At 36.5% G+C, this 24,592-nt stretch overlaps 2 protein-coding genes across 2 annotated transcripts in view; one reads left to right on the top strand and one right to left on the bottom strand.

The window, feature by feature from the left end:
* LOC123559864 (ubiquitin carboxyl-terminal hydrolase 25-like) overlaps positions 1-10,383 on the bottom strand; it is a 34,238-nt gene extending 23,855 nt beyond the window's left edge. The window contains exons 1-6 of the mRNA XM_045351981.2: positions 10,068-10,383; positions 8,237-8,422; positions 7,326-7,407; positions 5,122-5,284; positions 3,883-4,048; positions 1,962-2,051 (exon numbers count right to left, since the gene is read on the bottom strand). Of these exons, the coding sequence (XP_045207916.2) occupies positions 1,962-2,051; positions 3,883-4,048; positions 5,122-5,284; positions 7,326-7,407; positions 8,237-8,422; positions 10,068-10,106 (726 nt within the window). The 5' untranslated portion in view covers positions 10,107-10,383. The remainder of the gene's footprint in view (positions 1-1,961; positions 2,052-3,882; positions 4,049-5,121; positions 5,285-7,325; positions 7,408-8,236; positions 8,423-10,067) is intronic.
* Positions 10,384-10,640: 257 nt separating this feature from the next.
* Positions 10,641-24,592, top strand: part of LOC123559865 (Golgi pH regulator A-like) — a 31,490-nt gene continuing 17,538 nt past the window's right edge. The window contains exons 1-4 of the mRNA XM_045351982.2: positions 10,641-10,808; positions 14,654-14,713; positions 18,135-18,238; positions 18,652-18,758. Coding sequence (XP_045207917.1) covers positions 10,767-10,808; positions 14,654-14,713; positions 18,135-18,238; positions 18,652-18,758 — 313 coding nt within the window. The 5' untranslated portion in view covers positions 10,641-10,766. The remainder of the gene's footprint in view (positions 10,809-14,653; positions 14,714-18,134; positions 18,239-18,651; positions 18,759-24,592) is intronic.

Raw genomic sequence — 24,592 nt, 5'->3', positions numbered from 1 at the left:
TGAAGATCTTGTGAAATATATGGCCTCTAGAGAGGTCACAAGGTTTTTGTATTTTTAGACCTACTGACCTTTTTTTGATGGCACGTGACCCAGTTTCGAACTTGACCTAGATATCATCAAGGTGAACCTCCTGACCAATTTTCATGAAGGTCTTGTGCAATATATGGCCTGTAGAGAGGTCACAAGGTTTTTCTATTTTTAGACCTACTGACCTATTTTTTCATGGCACATGACCCAGTTTCGAACTTGACCTAGATATCATCAAGATGAACATTCTGACCTACTTTCATAAAGATCCCATGAAAAATGTGACCTCTAGAGTGGTCACAAGCAAAAGTTTACGAACGGAGAGACGCACGGACGGACGACGGACACTGCGCGATCACAAAAGCTCACCTTGTCACTTTGTGACAGGTGAGCTAATGATAAATATCTATACAGTTTCAATCCAGTATCTGCATTAGTTTTAGAGGCAGTAACTTGCATGCAAAACTTCCACTAGAAGCTTTAAAGTTCAAAAGGGGACATCATTTTGCAAAATACATATCAGAGTTATGAGACTTGATGTTATGACCTAGTTTTATAAACTTAAAGCCGAAGATACGATTAAAGTTTCTATTCAACATTTGCATTAGTTTAACTTGCATTTAACAATGATTTTTTAAGTCCAAAAGATGGCATAATTTGGCAAAAATAAATGTCAAGAGTTACGGGACTTGATGCTATCACATAGTTTTATAACCTTGAAGACATATCAAGATCTGCATTAGTTTTGGGGATAGTAACTTGCATGCAAAACTTTAACTAGAAGCTTTAAAGTTCAAAAGGGGACATCATTTTGCAAAATACGTGTCAGAGTTATGGGACTTGATGCAATGACCTAGTTTTATAAACTTAAAGCCGAAGAAACAATTTAAGTTTCAATTCAACATTTGCATTAGTTTAACTTGTATTTAACAGGGATTTTTCTAAGTCCAAAAGGGGGCATAATTTGGCCAAAATAAATGTCAGAGTTATAGAACTTGATGTTTTCACCAAGCTTTATAACCCCAAAGACAAATGTGAAGCTTCAATTTAATATCTGCATTTGTTTTGGAGATAGTAATTTGCATGCAAAATTTTAACCAGGATTTTCTAAGTCCAAAAGGGGGCATAATTTGGCCAAAATACATGTCAGAGTTATGGGACTTGACCCAGTGAGGTTGGTAACTGACCTAGAAAAAGAAAAAAATAGTTTCAAAGCTCTATGCCTTAAAATGATAGCTATACATATTTGCATGCAAAACGTTTACCAAGGTGTGACACCGACCCCAAGGCGAGTACAACAGCTAAAGACTATTCTTCGAAAAGTCGAGCTAAAATTGTAAGACACTTACTTGTGCCAGGCTGATGTGTCAGATAAATGCTTTAGAATCTTTGCACTAAGCTTTATTTATTTCTTTTTCTTGGGTTTAAATTAAATGTCAAACCAACACAATTATAAGACACATGGCGACTTACCAGCTTTCCATGGAGGAGAAAGACCCCAGGTGCCCCTCCAAGCATTATTTCATTGTGGATAGGCACCTGGGTAGAACCACCAACATTCCATAGGCCAGCTGGATGGCTTCCTCACAAGAAGAATTATACACCAATGGTAGGGCTTGAACCTACATCGGTGAGGAGCAAGTGATTTGAACCATTCAGCCACGAAGACCCTGCACTGTGCTTTTTAAGAGAGTAAGGTGTTTCGAGGGCTGAACAGAAAACTGTTGTATTTCTTTCTTCATTCAATATGATTCAAGTTTACTACAGCTTGAATGTGATGAAGCTTTGAAGCTTTTATAAATCACTCTTGTTTCAGTTACTTTGGAAGATGCTAGAGAAGGTGCCATCAACACCTGATGGGTTGAAACATACATCCTCCACAAAGAATGTGCCAAGCTATAGATTAGAAGAGTAAGTTGTGAGTACACTGTTACCTCTATATTTCCTGTCACTGATTGTGAAGCCTCTTTGTTCGGCTGATAGGTTAGGACTAGATGACGAAATCTCCGCAGATGAAACAAAGACTGCAAATTGTAAAGTATAAAATTTCATCAAAACCCTGTTTCTTCAACATCTGTTAAGGAAGTGAAAAACGTCTTGAAAAAAAAAAAAAGGAAAACTAAAATATAACAAGAGGGCCATGAAGGCCCTGTATCGCTCACCTGACCTATAAATCTAAAGATCATCAAGATCAACATTCTGACCAAGTTTCATTAAGATATGGTCATAAATGTAGCCTCTAAAGTGTTAACTAGCTTTTCCTTTGATTTGACCCGGTGACCTAGTTTTTGACCCCACATGACCCAGATTCAAAATTGACCTAAAGATCATCAAGATTAACATTCTGATTAAGTTTCATGAAGATACAGTCATAAATTAGGTCTCTAGAGTGTTAACAAGCTTTTCCTTTGATTTGACCTAGTGATCTAGTTTTTGACCCCCACCTGACCCAGTTTTAAACTTGGCCTATAGATCATCAAGATTAACATTCTGACCAAGTTTCATTAAGATATGGTCATAAATGTGGCCACTACAGTGTTAACAAGCTTTTCCTTTGATTTAACATGGTGACCTAGTTTTTGATCCCACCTGACCCAGATTTGAAATTGACCTATGAATCATCAAGATTAACATTCTGACCAAGTTTCATTTAGATACGGTTATAAATGTGGCCTCACAGTGTTAACTAACTTTTCCTTTGATTTGACCTAGTGTCCTAGTTTTTGACCTTATATGACCCAGATTCAAACTGGACCTTGAGATCATCAAGATTAACATTCTGACCAAGTTTCATGAAGATATAGTCATAAATGTGACCTCTACAGTGTTAACAAGCTTTTCCTTTGATTTGACCTGGTGACCTAGTTTTTGACCCCAGATGACCCAATATCGAGCTCGTCCAAGATTTTATTGAGGGTAACATTCTGACCAAGTTTCATTAAGATTTGGCCAAAATTGTGACCTCTAGAGTGTTAACAAGCTTTTCCTTTGATTTAACCTGGTGACCAAGTTTTTGACCCCACCTGACCCAGATTTGAACTTGACCTATAGATCATCAAGATTAACATTCTGACAAATTTCATTAAGATATGGCCAAAAGTGTGACCTCTACAGTGTTAACAAGCTTTTCCTTTGATTTGACCTGGTGACCTAGTTTTTGACCCCAGATGACCCAATATCGAACTTGTCCAAGATTTTATTGAGGGCAAAATTCTGACCAAGTTTCATTAAGATTGGGCCAAAATTGTGACCTCTAGAGTGTTAACAAGCTTTTCCTTTGATTTGACCTGGTGACCTAGTTTTTGACCCCAGATGACCCAATATCAAACTCGTCCAAGATTTTATTGAGGGTAACATTCTGACCAAGTTTCATTAAGATTAGGTCAAAATTGTGACCTCTAGAGTGTTAACAGTCAAATTGTTGACGACGAACGAACGGATGACAACGGACACAGGGCGATCACAAAAGCTCACCATGAGCACTTTGTGCTCAAGTGAGCTAAAAAGCACATGTGATTACTTGGTCTGAAAGCTTGAAAATTACTTCTATTTAACCTAGGCAGAGATGTGTTGTCCTGTCTATTTTACTGCTGCAGCACGAGCGTTATCAGACAAAACTGATAAATTGAAACCACTTGGGATATATGGCTACATTTCACAGTTATTATTTTTTTTGTTGTGTACTACGTCACAACGACATAATTATTGGACATATAGTGGATTCAAAGCTTTTGGTGATGGACGAGGAAGATTCAGGTCAAATTTTAAGGAGGAAAGACACTGTTAAAATAATATCGTAACACACTATCAAAATAAACATTTTAGCACTGTCTACAGAGACTTACAGTCACTTACCTGAATAACAGCACTAAACCAGCAAGTGTTTCCCACATTTTTCAGACCTATGGGCCAGTCCTCATTACGTTTCCTCTCGTGAGGGTTTAGCGGGTCAACAAACCAGAGATCTCCCCGCTTACGCTTTGTACCAGCCTTACTCTCTATCAGACTCTGTTCTAAAACTCTGAAATAATAATAGAACTCATAATCTATCTTCTGCTATACATAAACTGACAGTTAACTATGTTTCAATGTAAACAGGAGCTGTCACTATTGGCATGCCCAAGAATGCTACAGTTGTCTGCGCAAAAAAAAATCACACATCATTTTGTGACCTTGACCCCAGAGACCCGAGTCATAAGCGTGAACACACCTTCTTAGTATGGTTAACATTTGTGTCAAATTATTTTCAAATCCCTTGATAAATGGCAGTGTTATGGACCAGACAAGAAACACCTTTGACTTTTAAGTGTGACCTTGACCTTGGAACTAGGGGTCATGGGTCTTGCACATGACATATCAACTCAATACAGGGAACATTTATGCCAAGTAATTTTAAAATCCCTTCATCAATGGCAGAGTTATGGACAGGACATGAAAACAGACCCTGTTAACCTTTGACTTTAAGTGAGACCTTGACCTTGGAGCTAGGGGTCTGGGTCTTGCGCTTGACATTTCGTCTCATTATTGTAAACATTTATCTCAAGTTATCTTTAAATCTCTTCATGGATGGCAGAGTTATGGACTGGACACGAAACAGATGCTATTAACCTTTGACCTAGGGGTCTGGGTCTTGCGCATGACACGTCGTCTCATTATGGTGAACATTTATCTCAAGTTATTTCAAAATCTCTTTATAGATGGCACAGTTACAGTCCGGACAAGAAGTTACACGGATGCACAGACTCGCGCACGCACTGACAGTGTGATTTTAATATGCCCACCTTTGGGGGCATAAAAATAACTCAAGTTTGTATCATTTGACTCTCAAATTAAGACAGTTTCACTATAAATGTGACAATTTATGCCTCATGCATTTCCTATAGATGACACAAACAAAATTTAAGCAAAAGTGACATTGATACATAAAATATCAAAATATTTATCATTCTAATTGAGATAATACACAGACCAAATATGTATTAAGCTTTTCAAATGGAGCACACTTGATCCTTCTATATGTAAATGTATATCATTCCAAAACAGTTGTTAATGTAATACTTGTCTGTCTGAAAATGCAGTAAGTCTTATATTTACCTGCTAATGTCTTGCTCCTCCCTGGAAACCTGGCCACCTAGAATACCTGGAGCAGTTTCTTGTTGATAAGGCCCTCCGCTGTCAGCTAGACTTGCTGCTATTGCTTTCTGTATATCTTCAGTTTCATTTGTGTCACTTACATTGGTAAGATCTATCACTCCACCTAAGGATACAAAAACAAGTGATCACCTATTCTTTCACATAATCTTTTGTTGTCAATTACACAATAATTGAGGGTTCAACACAATAAGGGCATATCTACATATAATTATTATATGTAGATATGCCCTTATTGCATTGAACCCTCGTGTAACACTGTTATAGTATTACATGTACATGTATGTATAAAGTAAATATAAGTCTGTTACAAATACAGATATTACCAACAGCTTCACACACTGAACATGTCATATTTGCAAGACTATTATTAGAAAATATTGCATTTGTTAAGTTTTGTTGTCTTTTTTAGCAAAGATACAAATTAGCACAAATTAACATATTAAACCGGGTTTGTTTTAAGCTCTTTTTGAAGTTTTCTAACATTTAGTACAGCAAAATGAACTGGTAATGTATCTTTTCAAAAAAAACTGTTTCCGTAAAAACAACTGATGATACTGCACTTTCTGAAATAATTAAAATTAATTTGAATAAAAATAATTAATTTTATTTTTGCGAAAAATAGCGTTCTATTGTAACTGGCTATGCCACTGCAGACTGATGGACACGCTTGTAGTCGCAAAACCAGTTCTGGTTCCTGGTCTGTTCTATTTTTGATCTTAAAAGTGTAGTATATAGGAACCGGGCTGTGTAAAGAAAAACTCGAGCACACGTGTAACGCTTTCAGTTGAATCTTCACAAGACAGAAGTAAAGTACGACACTCTAAAACTTTAACCCACCCGCCACACCCCAATGGTATATGTGTTGATTATAATAACAGTCAATAAATATTTTAATTCTAAGGTTATTTGAACAAATTTACTGTTCTTGATAGTTTGTATGTTCCAGGAACGTTGCTGTTAAACTGAGATCGGGAGATAATGACGTCACAGACAAATCCAGTGTCAACTATTGATGTATGACGTTAAACTGGTAGAGATGAATTAAGATGTGCTCAGAAGAACAATGTGCCGATGTGAGATTAAATCTGTTAACATTAAAGCATTCAACAGGATGGAAATCATGAACTTCGTAGTGAAATGTATATGTTTATACCATATGTGACCTCATATTTTCTGTGCCGCGTAGTGATAAGACAATATGTCTCAGATATGTGACGTATCCCGAGAATTATTAATTTTTGTTGTGTGTATATTAACTATATAGATATTTATAAGACCTATGAAGTAAGTCACTCATTAAACTGTCTTCACATATATATCTAGGACCGAAAAAATTCTGTCGATCGAAGGGTGACCGAATGTGTTATATTTTTGTAAACATCTGAATATTAGTAATCGCCAAAATTAAGATCTTGATTCTAAATGTATCTTGGATTCAGGTTTCTGATCATGCGCCGGGCACCCGCGCTGGTCGGGGACCTTCAATCCGGGTAGCGTGAAATAATTTGTCCGGTGGCTAATGCGTGGATTACATAGCTGTTAATGTAGTTTTGCTGTTGTCATAGTATTGGTGTTGTTGTTTATGGCTACTAACGTAGTATTGCTGTTTATAATTGCTGTAAACAAGAAATGAAATCAGTCTGACGTTTGCAGAATAATGTTGTTGCATAGGTATTGTCCTAGTACTGAGACAATATCTACATAGCTTTGCTTGATGGAATCATAGCCTTTGTGTCCGTTATAGTTTGCCTTGTTGGCACCCATGTATCGCATCGGTATTTAGCTGGTATTGCGTTGCTTAGCTGTATAGTGAATCCCTCAAATTGCTGAATGTATTATGCGTCAGTCAGACAACTAAATTATGCCACCTCATTAATTTTCTACTTTGATAGTGTATATGTTTAAAGCAACCGTCCGGTCTCCTTCCGGTCGACGGAATTTCGAACAATCAGGCGGGACACCCCGTCAGATTTATTGAGTGACCATAACATGCCATTTTTTAATCTTGTATGAATGTTATTAGATTTGGGTATTGTATAATCCCTAAAAGACAAGTATTTGATAGAATAAAAAACAAGTGATACACGTTTGTTTTCAGTCATTTATTTTGAGGTATAAAATAATATAAAAGACAAAGCACAAACCTTTAGAGTTTTTGTTGAGATTTTGTTGTGGACCAGCAACTGCATCGACAGAATCCTTGTCCTTAAGGTATGTTATAGCCATCTGAAATAACGAAAGGTATAATGCCTGTAGTACCTTTAATAGCTTGAATTAACATGGAACATTTTTAAATACAATGCATGTACTTCCTTCATAAATGCTCGAAGCTGAAGAAGGTCTATATAAGAGTGAAACCAAACAAGAAACGCGGCAATGCCACGAAACCAGGTTTTCAACACTTTTCATAAAAATAAAAAAGTATACTGAATCACAGTGCACCACTTTAAAGCACAACCCTTACCCTAAACCCTAACCTAACCCTATTTTTAGTAACAATGACCTTGACCTTGATCCCTGAAACCCCAAAATCAATCCCAAGCTACAACTTTATATAAGTTTTCTATACACCAAGTTTCATCATGATAGCTCATTCCTAAGTTAAGTTATTGACCGGAAACCCTTTTTCTATTTTAAGTAACAGTGACCTTGACCTTGACCCCAGAAACCCCAAAATCAATCCCAGCCTTTGTCTTGATATAAGCTACATACATACCAAGTTTTATTCAAATATCTTTACCGAAACAAAAGTTATTGACCGGAAACACCAGTTTGACGCCACCACCCGCCCGCCCGACCAACGACATACCCCAATCTAATAACTCAAGTTTTTGTTGAAAACCTGGTTAATAAACCGTTCAATTTAACCACTGTATTGTCGACTTGTCTTCTATTGGTTCTGTTTTAAATTAGGTGAACAATGTACACATCAAAAACAGCATTGCAAGATATAAAGAAAAGGAAATTCATAGTTCTTGGTGTTTTTAAATTCTTTTCCTTTTATTCTATGTACTGTAAAGATTCAATATTGGCTACGAACATTAACTACAAGTACCTTTTTCTCACTGCTGTTCTCTGCTTTTATAGCAGTGTCAGAAACCAGCATGTTTACAACTTCCGTGACCTCATATTTGCCATCCTTATTACGGCAAGCTTCTATGGCTTGACAAATCCTTTTGCGATCTGTGATACCAGTTATCTCTTTCACTGTAGCATAGGTATGATCATCACTAGCTTTTGTCTAAAAACAAAACATGATGCTCGAAAATAAGCAAAAATATTGCATCAATATTAGCATTTAGTTCTACATTAAGTGTTTCAAAAAACATGAGCTGTCCATAACACAGTGAATGCTCGAGTCAGCTCGACTATTCGAATCGATGTCCCAGAAGCAGGAATATTACCCTAAATGTTAAAATATCTTTAGAGTTTCAATCCAGTACCTTCATTAGTTTTGGAGTAACTTGCACACAAAGCTTTAATCATAAGTTTTTTTAAGTTCGAATGGGGACATAATTTAGCAAAATACATGTCAGAGTAATGGGACTTGATGCTATGTCCTAATTTCATAAACCTAAAGAAATGTGTGAAGTATCATTTTAATATTTACATCAGTTTTTGAGATAGTAACTTGTATGCAAAACTTTAACCAGGATTTTCTAAGTCCAAAAGGGGGCATAATTTGGCCAAAATAAATGTCAGAGTTATAGGGCTTGATGCTACCATCGAGTTTTATAACCCCAAAGACACATGTGCAGTTTCAAATCAACATCTGCATTAGTTTTGGAGATAGTAACTTGCATGCAAAACTGTAACCAGGATTTTCTATGTCCAAAATCCTAAGTCCAAAAAGGGGGCATAATTTGCCTAAAATAGATGTCAGAGTTCTGGAACTTGATCATTTGAGGCTGGTTATTGACCTAAAAAAGAAAAGTAAGTTTCAAAGCTATATTCCCTTAAATAATAGCTGTATGTACTTGCATGCAAAACTTTAATCAGGATTTTCTAAGTCTGAAAAGGGGGCATAATTTGGCCAAAATACATGTCAGAGTTATGGGACTTACCCAGTGATGTTGGTAATTGACCTAGAAAAAGAAAAATTAAGTTTCAAAGCTATATGCCTTTTAAATCATAGCTATACGTACTTGCGTGCAGAACTTTAACCAAGGTGTGATGCCGATGCTGGGGTGAGTAGAACAGCTTGGACTTTTTTGAATAGTCAAGCTAATAATTAGAGTAAGTGTACTCGGTTTCGCACAGTTCACGGTTTCGCACACCAAAGAATTTTCCGTTTCTTTTAATAAAATACTTGCCAAGAGAAATTTAAACTGGCGAAATCAAGGGACCAGGTCTCCTTTTGAATGTTCCTATAGTTTTCTAAACGACAAGCAGGCATTCTGATAAAAGACAAAGATATATAAAAGTGTAGTAAAAGTATCACCGAGACAGCATAAAATTAGACACCACTGAGGGTACCTCGTTTGTGCATGGTATAGCGACATCATTATGATAATGACAGCTAAAAATACAGTTTCTACAAAAGTATCAGTGTTGTGCAACTTCGATTGAACCAATATCCATACTGTGCAAAGAATAAGAGAATTTTTAGTCACGTTGTGCGCAACCGGGTACAAATATGTCCGAATAATGGGTCATTTTCTGGCTATATTGGAGAGCTAACAGTGGTGAGCAGTTATCACATGAAGAATAACCTAGTGCATAAATAAAGAGCCATGTATCTATTCTTCTGCCTGAAAATGCAAAAGAAGTGTGTAAAAAGTGTGCGAAACCAGGTACACTGACTCTAGAACAAAAGTTTTTTACTACTGGGATAATAAACATTGTAAGAAACAGAAATGCTCCACCATTCTGGTGACAATACTTACCTGACCAAATCTTTGTAGAGCGGGCTGCTCAACGGTCATCTTTATACAGAAATGAATTTAATCCCATCTGATTACTTTTGCTAGTGTTTGGATGCTTGCTTAAACTTCCACTTTCTGAAACTTTTTCTAAACTTGATTTACACGTTTACTTTCGAATAACAGATTGCACAGTTGAATGGCATCTATTGAAAATGTTTGAATCAAATGAATTAAGAAGATATATGTATATAACATTAAGTATATCAAACTTTTTCGCAGCTTTTTCGGGAAGTTCAAGCATCCATGTTGACAACATCCATGGGATTCCCAAGAAAATGCATGTAACGGATAATTTGATTGGATGACATAACAAGAGAGTATTTTAGAATAAAAACATTTAAGATGAAAATACGACAGATTTCATATGTAACTTTTCAAACAATATATTTTATTTATTGTAATTAAAGACTGGACTATTGTTTAACAAAATTGTTGATCCTGTATAAAAGTAATAAATTTAGAGAATTATTAGTAAAATATATCAGCCAATAGACATTCTTCTTACATTTCATTAAATATTATGGTTGACAGTAAACTTCCGGTTCCATCTTGGCAGTTAATTTAGATAAATTTTGCTTGATATTTAAACAATTTCTCATATTCCCAGTAACATTTAGGGCTATACGTTACTGCTAAATTGAATCCGTTATATTCCTAAGGATGTCATTTCTCGTTGATTCCTGTGTTATGTTCTTCTTGCAGGTAATAAATTATCCTGTTATTGGAAAAGTGGGTGGGGTACATACCATTAAATAGTAGGAGTTTGAAAAGAGTTATGGTCAAGAGCGGACGCAGTTGTCCAGTGGTAACACTGTTGACTACAAAACCAGCAGTCTTGAGTTCGAGCCCCTGCTACAGTTACTAAAATTACTGACATTGGGATAAGAGTGAGGTTTAAAAAGAAACCTTGGCTGATTGATCAGGTCGGATATCCGGGAACTTCAGTGTATCGCGTTGCGTAGCAACAAGCGGAGGTGACAGCAAACACTAAATTGTAATTGAAAAGCGTGTCTTGTTTCACTATTGCTGGTTGTTTTTCTTTGCTTAAAGTAAAATTTTGGGCAATATTAATAAGTCAGTGAATTTATAATGTAGCGTGATGTTCCAGAAATCACTTCTGAGAAAGAAAACTTTCTTTTTTAGGTTTTAGACGTGATATTCATAATTAAACCATGTAAGCTGCAAGGTCCCATATTTGTGACGGACTGGAGGAAAATCATAATTTTGGGTCTTTTAAAAATAAATAAAATTAAAAAAGAGAATCTAGCTCACCTAATTAGGTTTCTCCATTTGTTTCACTTTTCTCGTTCTATTTTGTAGCCTGCCATTAAAATAGTTCTGAAAGCCAGATAGCTTAAACTGTGGTGTCAAAAGTGATTCAGTCACACCAAATTTAATTAAATCAACACCTCTTACCTAAATTCTGATTCGTGTGAGATTTAATGAGAGGTGTCATAATTTAAAGCTTAATAGTCTAGTACATTATGCGTAATACTGGAGAAGGAATTTTTTCTCCCTCGGAGGATACCAGGATCACAATTTAAGATCTTTATCTGCATTTATAACACAAAGGGATTTTTTTATATGTTACAATTGTTTTAAATGTAATATGACATCTAGAGCTTACACGTGGAGATAAAATGATACATAATAATTGCATGCTAGCTTCTTTTTACGAAAAGCCAGGACGTATCAATAAATTGATTACTTCTATTTACGAAAATACTGATCTCTGCCTTGTAGTAAATTGTGTCAATTATTTAAAACTGTGAACGATAATTTGCATCCATATTTTTTATTAATTGTTAGACTGTCACAATTGACTGCTTCCACATACCACAAAATTAAAGCATTCATTCAAGTCATAAGTCATAAATCACTATGGAAACCAATCAGTATGTGGTATATTAATTTTTTTGTATTTGTAAATGGCCAAAGGCAAATGCATTGCTGATTGCCAATAAACTGAAACTGATTAATTAATGATAATCAGTTTTGACCAGTTCCTAATGGCTATCACTAATTAATAGATTGATTTCCTGTTTGTTTTATCCCTCTGATATACCCCTTCGGGGCCTTATGGTAATTTCCTGTCTTATCCGTGGAGGACGGACGTTTTGGCCACGGACGTTTTGGCCCGGACATTTCGGCCTAGGATCTTTTGGCCTAGGATGTTTTGGCCAAGAAAATTTTTGAGGTAGGATGTTTTGGCCAAAAAAAAAGAAAAATATTTCCATAATATGCAAAATATGACCTGGATACTAATATGTTATCACACGTTACAGTATAACTGATAATTTTTTAAGAAAAATAATTGTGAATAAAATTTATTTTCATAACTCTTTTGATTTGTTGTAAATTGCAAATATTTTCACATACACACACACATACACAATGTATACATATAAAAAGATTATAAAGAAATAAAAATAAAATACCATGAGTATGTTTTATTATCAGTTTAATTCATTCACTAACACTATAACAAAGAGCTATAAAAATAAATGTTTTTTATACTTCTTTGACTATAACATTCTTTGATATGGAACCACAATTTATTTTTGGCCAAAACGTCCTACCCCCAAAAAATGCCTGGCCAAAACATCCTAGGCCGAAAGATCCTAGGCCGAAAAGTCCGGGCCAAAACGTCCGCTGGCCAAAACGTCCTACATTCCTTATCCGTTTGATGTATGCCTTAAGGGTCTTATGATATTTGGAAGATGCACATTATTGTTATTTGCGTGTCAACTGACAAAGGGATTAATAGGAGAGATCGTGTTTGTAAACAAATCCATTGTATTTTCTATTTTTAGAACTGATAAGACAAAGACCGTGTGGGCAGACGCCAAGCGTCCATGTTTTTTGTAAACAGTGATGTTTTTCTAACGGCTTAAACTTTCTTAAAACACAAATAATATCAATAATTTTTTGATCAATGGAAAGTGTATAAAACAAGCAAATTATTGATTACTTTTGATTATAATTTCGAAATTAAATGGATTAATTATGAACGCTTAACTTACAGTGTTTTTCAAAAAGTTTGGAGGATCGCTACGCCGCTATTAAAATCTTATGTCATTTTAAACGGTTATTCATTTTAAAAAGATATTTAAATGGGAAAATATGAAAATCCTAACCACTTCAAAACTTTTTGAATTTTTAAAATCCATAAATGAGCGGAAAAGTTATTAAAAATTAAAAATTCAGATCCCATACACAAACGATGTAAAAACATTTGTTTTACCCACCACCAGATAAACAGGTATTTATGCGTGACTTCATGGCGATCTCTCCTATAGAGCTACTACATAAAAAAACTTAATTAATACACATGCCTGAGCATATAGTTCATTTGAAATTTTTAAATCAATTCACCAAACTAATTTTTGACAGGAAGGACATTAATTTTCTTCTTCTTTTCAAAAAAAAAAAAAAAAAAAATTGCAATAAGATCTACAGAGAATAAAGTATAAGTTTTCAACTTTATTTAAATGACTTTCATACTTAATGTACTTTGATGTACATTATAGCATTTTACATGACCATTTTACATATAACTAAACAAAATATATCACACAAAGTACATTTCAGAAATGGCAACAATATAATTATTTCAGAGCATTAAAACATTTAGAAAATCAGCTTATTTTAAAAAGACATAAAAGAAATCAGAAAATTAATTTACTTATTTATTTGATCTGTTCATTCTTGAAAAAACATTCTTTCACTTAAAAGATTCTCTGAAAGATGAAAGAAACAACTGATACGATTTTAAGCAAAGTTGAATAAAAAAAATGTTATGTTCTAAGATATTTAGTTTAGTTTAATACTTATATAATGCAAACTGAGAAAATGTTGAATAAGCTTGGAAACTTATTATAGCTGATCCGTAGCGCCAAAGAGCTGACAATACCTAATATGTCACTTTTTCCAGACCGTTTAAGAATGTCACAAAATCAATTATTACAAAAACCCTACTTTTTTTGAAAAATATATAGATTGTACCATAGCGTAAGGACTGTAGATAATAAAAAAATGACTCTTGATTTGTTTTATTTGAAAATAAAAACATCGCAACCCACACCGCTAGTTAATACGCTACGAATTGCCGGGTCCTGCTTTCACCTCCAAGGTGATTTGCATAATCGATTGCTCCGGATGTGATGTCATGCCGACCTGATCAATACTGATATACACACAGCTTTACGTGACTGGTGTAAGTGGAAAACACGCTTACATACTAGTCAAAATAATTTGACATTGAGATTGTTTTATATTTTAAAAAGCCGTAATTACTTCCTGTCAATTTAAAAACACAACATATTAAATGTTTTATTTCTTCTGACAAAGAAGTGTTGCGAGGATATTAATCACTCCAGTGATAGATCTAGTTTCCTCAGATTATCCCTGTTTCACTATCCAGATTGAACTAGTGTTCTAGTATTGCAAAACAATCTGCTTTGACAGCTTTTGTTTGTTTCTATGCCTCCTTAATGCTATACTTACAAATGTTACCCCAGTCAATGCTTACTTCACTTCATTTTCAGGCTCTCTTCTTTGGAGGTGGCTGGCTCTTCTTCCTGAAGATACTGTACAAGAACTATGAGGTTGGTATCTGCTTGTATTTAAAGAAAACAACCAAACATCAAGTCATAATAATCAAACAGCATTTAAGACCACACAGAAATTAGCAACATTGTTTGTCTGTTTTCTTTTGTCAAAGATACATGTATTTGTTGTTAGTAGGACTGGATCTGTATAATATGAAATGGCACTATAGTGTGATAATATTGTGTTTATCTTTCAGGTGTTTTTCTGGTGTTTTCAACAACATCTTGCTCTCATATACAGTGTTATTTTCCCATAGATTTGGGAATGGGGCAGGGGCCTTTACAATTGGTAAAAATGTGTTGTTAAATGTCTAGATTAGGAACTGTTAAAAATGTCATAAAAGCATTAAGTTAGCACACTGTTTTGTGTTTCAAATTTACAAATTTCATAATAAAGTCTTGGTTGAAAAAGTAAAAAAATACAACTTTTTCTAAATTTGGGAATTTTAGCTTTGAAATTAGAGAAAAAAAAATACAACATTTTCTACAACATTATCCCTCTCATGTTCAAAGTTTTTCCTCATTTCAGGTTCATCATGCTGGTGTTTTACTGGTGTTTTCTACAACATTTTCCTTCTCATGTATGATGTTTGTCCTCATTTCAGGTTCATCATGCTGGTGTTTTACTGGTGTTTTCTACAACATTTTCCCTCTCATGTACGATGTTTGTCCACATTTCAAGTTCATCATGCAGGTGTTTTACTGGTGTTTTCTACAACATTTTCCCTCTCATGTACGATGTTTGTCCTCATTTCAGGTTCATCATGCTGGTGTTTTACTGGTGTTTTCTACAACATTTTCCCTCTCATGTACGATGTTTGTCCTCATTTCAGGTTCATCATGCTGGTGTTCTACTGGTGTTTTCTACAACATTCTCCCTCTCATGTACAATGTTTGTCCTCATTTCAGGTTCATCATGCTGGTGTTTTACTTGTGTTTTCTACAACATTTTCACTCTCATGTACGATGCTTGTCCTCATTTCAGGTTCATCATGCTGGTGTTTTACTGGTGTTCTCTACAACATTCTCCCTCTCATGTACGATGCTTGTCCTCATTTCAGGTTCATCATGCTGGTGTTTTACTGGTGTTCTCTACAACATTCTCCCTCTCATGTACAATGTTTGTCCTCATTTCAGGTTCATCATGCTGGTGTTCTACTGGTGTTTTCTGCAACATTCTCCCTCTCATGTATGATGTTGTCCTCATTTCAGGTTCATCATGCTGGTGTTTTACTGGTGTTTTCTGCAACATTCTCCCTCTCATGTATGATGTTGTCCTCATTTCAGGTTCATCATGCTGGTGTTCTACTGGTGTTTTCTGCAACATTTCCCTCTCATGTACGATGCTTGTCCCATTTCAGGTTCATCATGCTGGTGTTTTACTGGTGTTTTCTGCAACATTCTCCCTCTCATGTATGATGTTTGTCCTCATTTCAGGTTCATCATGCTGGTGTTTTACTGGTGTTTTCTGCAACATTCTCCCTCTCATGTATGATGTTTGTCCTCATTTCAGGTTCATCATGCTGGTGTTCTACTGGTGTTTTCTGCAACATTCTCCCTCTCATGTACGATGCTTGTCCTCATTTCAGGTTCATCATGCTGGTGTTTTACTGGTGTTTTCTGCAACATTCTCCCTCTCATGTACGATGCTTGTCCTCATTTCAGGTTCATCATGCTGGTGTTCTACTGGTGTTTTCTTGCTGGTGTTCTACTGGTGTTTTCTACAACATTCTCCCTCTCATGTACGATGTTTGTCCTCATTTCAGGTTCATCATGCTGGTGTTCTACTGGTGTTTTCTACAACATTCTCCCTCTCATGTACGATGTTTGTCCACATTTCAGGTTCATCATGCTGGTGTTCTACTGGTGTTTTCTACAACATTCTCCCTCTCATGTACGATGTTTGTCCACATTTCAGGTTCATCATGCTGGTGTTCTACTGGTGTTTTCTACAACATTCTCCCTCTCATGTACGATGTTTGTCCACATTTCAGGTTCATCATGCTGGTGTTCTACTGGTGTTTTCTACAACATTCTCCCTCTCATGTACGATGTTTGTCCACATTTCAGGTTTTACTGGTGTTTTCTACAACATTCTCCCTCTCATGTACAATGTTTGTCCTCATTTCAGGTTCATCATGCTGGTGTTTTACTGGTGTTTTCTACAACATTATCCCTCTCATGTATGATGTTTGTCCTCATTTCAGGTTCATCATGCTGGTGTTCTACTGGTGTTTTCTACAACATTCTCCCTCTCATGTATGATGTTTGTCCTCATTTCAGGTTCATCATGCTGGTGTTCTACTGGTGTTTTCTACAACATTCTCCCTCTCATGTACAATGTTTGTCCTCATTTCAGGTTCATCATGCTGGTGTTCTACTGGTGTTTTCTACAACATTCTCCCTCTCATGTATGATGGTAGTCCTCATTTCAGGTTCATCATGCTGGTGTTTTACTGGTGTTTTCTGCAACATTCTCCCTCTCATGTATGATGTTTGTCCTCATTTCAGGTTCATCATGCTGGTGTTCTACTGGTGTTTTCTGCAACATTCTCCTTCTCATGTACGATGCTTGTCCACATTTCAGGTTCATCATGCTGGTGTTCTACTGGTGTTTTCTGCAACATTCTCCCTCTCATGTACGATGTTTGTCCTCATTTCAGGTTCATCATGCTGGTGTTCTACTTGTGTTTTCTGCAACATTCTCCCTCTCATGTATGATGTTTGTCCTCATTTCAGGTTCATCATGCTGGTGTTCTACTGGTGTTTTCTGCAACATTCTCCCTCTCATGTATGATGTTTGTCCTCATTTCAGGTTCATCATGCTGGTGTTTTACTGGTGTTTTCTGCAACATTCTCCCTCTCATGTATGATGTTTGTCCTCATTTCAGGTTCATCATGCTGGTGTTTTACTGGTGTTTTCTGCAACATTCTCCCTCTCATGTATGATGTTTGTCCTCATTTCAGGTTCATCATGCTGGTGTTCTACTGGTGTTTTCTGCAACACTCACTCTCATGTATGATGTTTGTCCTCATTTCAGGTTCATCATGCTGGTGTTCTACTGGTGTTTTCTACAACATTCTCCCTCTCATGTACGATGTTTGTCCTCATTTCAGGTTCATCATGCTGGTGTTTTACTGGTGTTTTCTACAACATTTTCCCTCTCATGTACGATGCTTGTCCTCATTTCAGGTTCATCATGCTGGTGTTTTACTGGTGTTTTCTACAACATTTTCCCTCTCATGTACGATGCTTGTCCTCATTTCAGGTTCATCATGCTGGTGTTTTACTGGTGTTTTCTACAACATTTTCCCTCTCTTTGATGCTTGTCCTCATTTCAGGTTCATCATGCTGGTGTTTTACTTGTGTTTTCTACAACATTTTCCCTCTCATGTATGATGCTTGTCCTCATTTCAGGTTCATCATGCTGGTGTTTTACTGGTGTTTTCTACAACATTCTCCCTCTCATGTACAATGTTTGTCCTCATCATATTTGAAATTATTGGAATATTGGACTCCAGGTATGCTTTTGAGTAGTGTAATGTCTGTTGAAAGTAAACAAGTGTCTTATTTCACCTGTGTAAGGTCTTTTGATGGTATACATGTAGTGGTTTCTTGTTTTAGTTATGTAACATCTATTCACAGAATGCCTGAACATGTGTCTTATTTTTCCTGTGTAAGGTGTATTGATGGTGTACCTGAACAGCTCTCTTGTTTTTCATGTACACGTATAGGTCCACTATCTTCTACCTACCTGTAGGAAATTCAGGGATAAAATTTACATTTAATTTATGCCAATATATAATATGTATATAATATACATTGTATTGAAATAGTTCAATCAATTCTACACATGATAGTATAGAACAAATATTTTGAATTATAAACTCTTCTGTTCTTGCATGTCAGTGTCATGTTTGTTTTCTGTTTTCAGTTCACGCTATTTTCACTGGAAGTTACAGCTGTTTGTCATTCTTTTCCTGTTAATAGTTATACTACCAGCATATATTGCCTTCTTTGTACTCAGCAATCTAAGGCTTGGTAAGTTACATGACTTTATTTGTACTTGGCAATCTAAGGCTGTTTAGTTTATCAGCTTGAACATTTCTACCTTGGTGGTTCCAATACTCCCACTTTCATAGCTTTGGGTATTGTATAATTACCCCTTGGATATGGTGCCTGCTTTTTAATTTTGTCCTTTGGCAGTTCCTGTGATATGCAGGCTCCATAGCCTCAGATTCCCTTTCTAAATTCCAGTTTGTTTAGTTCTGCCCATTGTTTTCTCGTTTAGGGCAAACCCATTATTTTAACTGGGGACCATACACCGCTTTTCGTGGAATTACACCTAGTGTATCATTGAAGGTTCCATGTGCACCACCGTATGAATACATCTGCGGATGTTTCTAAATTGATTTTTGTACCTGTAGCATGTGTAAATGTTGAGTTCTGCTCAACCCGGGGCTAGAGGGCGTGGACGGTAGCATGCATTTTCACTACCCGGTCCATGAACAGGCTCAATCAAACCGAGCCTGCAACATTTTCGTTTTTGTCGTGTTGAGCGACCTGTGGAGTTTCCACTTTTTCTATTTTGGTAAGTTACATGACCTTATTTGTACTTGGCAATATAAGGCTTGGTAAGTTACATGACCTTATTATGTCCCCCCCAGGAGACATATTGTTTTTGCCCTGTCTGTCCGTCCGTCCGTCCTTCCGTCCGTCCGTCCGTACGTCACACTTCATTTCCGAGCAATAACTGGAGAACCATTTGACCTAGAACCTTCAAACTTCATAGGGTTGTAGGGCTGCTGGAGTAGACGACCCCTATTGTTTTTGGGGTCACTCCGTCAAAGGTCAAGGTCACAGGGGCCTGAACATTGAAAACCATTTCCGATCAATAACTAGAGAACCACTTGACCCAGAATGTTGAAACTTCATAGGATGATTGGCCATGAAGAGTAGATGACCCCTATTGATTTTGGGGTCACTCTGTCAAAGGTCAAGGTCACAGGGGCCTGCACATTGAAAACCATTTCTGATCAATAACTAGAGTACCACTTGACCCAGAATGTTGAAACTTCATAGGATGATTGGTCATGAAGAGTAGATGACCCTTATTGATTTTGGGGTCACTCCGTCAAAGGTCAAGGTCACAGGGGCCTGAACATTGAAAACCATTTCCGATCAATAACTAGAGAACCACTTGACCTAGAATGTTGAAACTTCATAGGATGATTGGTCATGATGAGTAGATGACCCCTATTTATTTTGGGGTCACTCCATCAAAGGTCAAGGTCACAGGGGCCTGAACATGGAAAACCATTTATGATCAATAACTAGAGAACCACTTGACCCAGAATGTTGAAACTTCATAGGATGATTGTGCATGCAAAGTAGATGACCCCTATCGATTTTGGGGTCACTCCATTAAAGGTCAAGGTCACAGGGGCCTGAACATTGAAAACCATTTCCGGTCAGTAACTTGAGAACCACTTGTCCCAGAATGTTGAATCTTAATAGGATGATTGGTCATGCAGAGTAGATGACCCCTAACGATTTTGGGGTCACTCTGTGAAAGGTCAAGGTCACAGGGGCCTGAACATTGAAAACCATTTCCGGTCAGTAACTTGAGAACCACTTGACCCAGAATGTTGAAACTTCATAGGATGATTGGTCATGCAGAGTAGATGACCCCTAACGATTTTAGGGTCACTCTGTTAAAGGTCAAGGCCACAGGGGCCTGAACATGGAAAACCATTTCCAATCAATAACTTGAGAACCTCTCGACCCAGAATGTTGAAACTTCATAGGATGATTGTTCATGCAGAGTAAATGACCCCTATTGTTTTTGGGGTCACTCCGTTAAAGGTCAAGGTCACAGAGGCCTGAACATTGATAACCAGTTCTGATCAATAGCTTGAGAACCACTTGACCCAGAATGTTGAAACTTCATAGGATGATTGAACATGCAGAGTAGATGACCCCTATTGATTTTGGGGTCAGTCTATTAAAGGTCAAGGTCACAGTGGCCTGTTCTTGTAAAATCATTTTTTAGAAATAACTTGAGAATCACTTGACCTACAATGTTGAAACTTAATAGGATGATTGGACATGCAGAGTAGATGACCCCTATTTATTTTGAGGTCACTTGATCAAAGGTCAAGGTCACAGGAGCCTGAACAGTGACTTGAGAACCACTAGGCCAAGAGTGTTGAAATTTAGCGGGATGACTGGACATGCCAAGTAGATGATCCCTATTGCAGCCAACCATCAGTGTCTCTTCGACTTTCGCTCCTGACCCCTATTGACTTCTTGTATAGGACTTTGCATTGGGGGAGACATGCGCTTTTTTACAAAAGCATTTTCTAGTTTGTACTTGGCAATATAAGGCTTGGTAAGTTACATGACCTTATTTGTACTTGGCAATCTAAGGCTTGGTAAGTTACATGTCCTTATTTGTACTTGGCAATATAAGGCTTGGTAAGTTACATGACCTTATTCGTACTTAGCAAACTAAGGCTTGGTAAGTTACATGATCTTATTTGTACTTGGCAATATAAGGCTTGGTAAGTTACATGACCTTATTCGTACTTAGCAAACTAAGGCTTGGTAAGTTACATGACCTTATTTGTACTTGGCAATATAAGGCTTGGTAAGTTACATGACCTTATTCGTACTTAGCAAACTAAGGCTTGGTAAGTTACATGATCTTATTTGTACTTGGCAAACTAAGGCTTGGTGAGTTACATTTTCTTGTTTATATTCAGCAGTCTAAGGTTGGTAAGTTTCTTTGTACTCAGCTGTAAGTTCTGTTAGGTTTAATTGCATTTTACTCATTACCCAAAGGCTCGGTAAGTTACATTTCCTTTTTTCTTTGCAACCTGAGGCTTGGTAAGTTGTATTGCCTTCCATCTTTGTACTTTGTAACCTTAGCCTTGATAAGTTGCATTGTCTTTTGTACTTGGCATGGTAAGTTACATTGTGTTTAATACTTGTGAACCTAAGGCTTTAAAAGATGTTAAACCCGAACACACACACACCTAAGGCTTGGTAAGTTTCTTTGTTTTCAGCCCTAAGACCTGGTAAGTTAAGATACATTTACTTCTGTGTACTCAGAATCCTAAGGCTTGGTAAGTTAAAATGTTGTCATTGTACTCAGCCCTATGTCCTGGTAAGTTAAGCTGCCTTCTTTGTACTCAGCAGCAAGTCTTGGCTAGTTAATTGCTTTCCCAGTACTCAAAAATCTATGGCTGTTTGAATTGCTTTATTTGTTCTTGCATTTCTATGGATTAGTTAAGTAAATTGGTTTCTCCCAACTCAGATGCATATGGTTTGGTAAAATTTGAATACACTATTTGTCATCGACCAAAAACGTAAACAGACCTAACAGTACCAGACAATAGCGTCCTCAAACTCTCACCACAGGCACTTGAGCCCCATCAGTAAATATAATAGCCCACCCACGTATTATATCAAGTAGAAATGAGGGATACAACCTGCTTATATTTTTATTGATTGAGCTTCAAGCACCTGTGGTTTCTTTGAATAGATAAGTTACATTGCATTCTTTGTAAGTAGGAACCTAAAGCTTAGATCAAATGCCTTCTTTATACTTCACTTACTATGTTTGAGTGCATCCATTACAAAGATAATGATTGATTAACTGCAATTGATGATGTAACACCTGCAATGTGTTTGCTTGTAAAGGGTGTACAAAAAGTTTGTTCCAGTCAGGCAAAAAACTATAATATTATTTTACTGCGATGTGAAAGACACTAAGGCACATATTATTCGCTGAAAGTCTACCTGAGTGATAATTCACTGAAAGTCTACCTGAGTGATAATTCACTGAAAGTCTACCTGAGTGACCATGTTTTGGTTTCATTACTGTACATTTGGGGAACATTTGCCTATTTTCATGTAGCATTGAATAAAATGGCATTCTTCCCTACATTTTATAGGGGTAAGTCTTTTGCAGACATAACAAATTTGTGGCGAGATTTAGAAGTCATTTGTTTAGTTTTACATTTTATTAGTTGATTTTATACAGTACAAACATTTGTTGGAGATCTGTTTGTGTTATAATCGATTGAAAGAATAAATTTTGTCTGTTTTCAGTAGTGTATTGAATGAATGGTACTTTCTCCAATAAGAAAATCTGAAATTAACAAATTTCTGCAACATTTAATATGACTGAAAAACTACAAATTTTATAGATTTTCAAATAGGAACATACTTTCCTTACACCCTTTGCACTCAAAACTAAGCTTGAATAATTATTTTTGTCTGTTTTGAAAATGTTTGTGTTTATCTGGAAACATTCTGTATAACAGTACCCCTTTGTTTCTCAAAACGTAGATATAAGTAGATTGTTAGAATTGCTATAAAATGAAGTCCAATTGTTTCTGAAAACATAGGTATATAGTCAAGACTTTTAAAGTATGATGCAAATTGAACATATTTCTGAAGTATTTATAATTTTTAGCTCACCTGAGCACGAAGTGCTCAAAGGTGAGCTTTAGTGATCACCCTGTGTCTGGCGTCCTTCGTCGTCCGTCCGTCCGTCGTCAACAATTTGACTGTTAACACTCTAGGGGTCACATTTTTGGCCCAATCTTAATGAAACTTAGTCAGAATGTTACCCTCAATAAAATCTTGGACGAGTTCGATATTGGGTCATCTGGGATCAAAAACTAGGTCACCAGGTCAAATCAAAGGAAAAGCTTGTTAACACTCTAAAGGTCACATTTTTGGCCCAATCTTAATGAAACTTGGTCAGAATGCTACCCTCAATAAAATCTTGGACGAATTCGATATTGGGTCATCTGGGATCAAAAACTAAGTCATCAAGTCAAATCAAAGGAAAAGCTTGTTAACATTCTAGAGGTCACATTTTTGGCCCAGTCTTAATGAAACTTGGTCAGAATGTTACCCTCAATAAAATCTTGGACGAATTTGATATTGGGTCATCTGGGATCAGAAACTAGGTCACCAGGTCAGATCAAAGGAAAAGCTTGTTAACAGTCTAGAGGTCACATTTTTGGCCCAATCTTAATGAAACTTGGTCAGAATGTTACCCTCAATAAAATCTTGGACGAGTTCGATATTGGGTCGTCTGAGATCAAAAACTAGGTCATCAGGTCCAATCAAAGGAAAAGCTTGTTAACACTCTAGAGGTCACATTTTTGGCCCAATCTTAATGAAACTTGGTCAGAATGTTACCCTCAATAAAATCTTAGACGAGTTCGATATTGGGTCATCTGGGGTCAAAAACAAGGTCATCAGTTCAAATCAAAGGAAAAGCTTGTTAACACTCTAGAGGTCACATTTTTGGCCCAATCTTAATGAAACTTGGTCAGAATGTTACCCTCAATAAAATCTTGGATATTGGGTCATCTGGGGTCAAAAACTAGGTCACCAGGTCAAATCAAAGGAAAAGCTTGTTAACACTCTAGATGTCACAATTTTGGCCCAATCTTAATGAAACTTGACCAGAATGTTAATCTTGATGATCTTAAGGTCCAGTTTGAATCTGGGTCATGTAGGATCAAAAACTAGGTCACCAGGTCAAATCAAAGGAAAAGCTAGTTTACACTGTAGAGGCCACATTTATGACCATATCATAATGAAACTTGGTCAGAATGTTAATCTTGATGATCTTAAGGTCAAATGTAAATCTGGGTCAGGTGGGTTCAAAAACTAGGTCACTAGGTCCGATCAAAGGAAAAGCTTGTTAACACTCTAGAGGCCATATTTATGACTGTATCTTCACGAAAATTAGTCAGAATGTTAAACTTGATGATCTTTAGGGCAAGTTTGAATCTGGGTCATGTCGGGTCAAAAACTAGGTCACGGGGTCAAATCAAAGGAAAAGCTAG

Source organism: Mercenaria mercenaria, chromosome 10, assembly GCF_021730395.1.
Source record: "Mercenaria mercenaria strain notata chromosome 10, MADL_Memer_1, whole genome shotgun sequence".
Classification (NCBI taxonomy): domain Eukaryota; kingdom Metazoa; phylum Mollusca; class Bivalvia; order Venerida; family Veneridae; genus Mercenaria; species Mercenaria mercenaria.
This window is presented reverse-complemented; position numbering and strand designations above follow the sequence as displayed.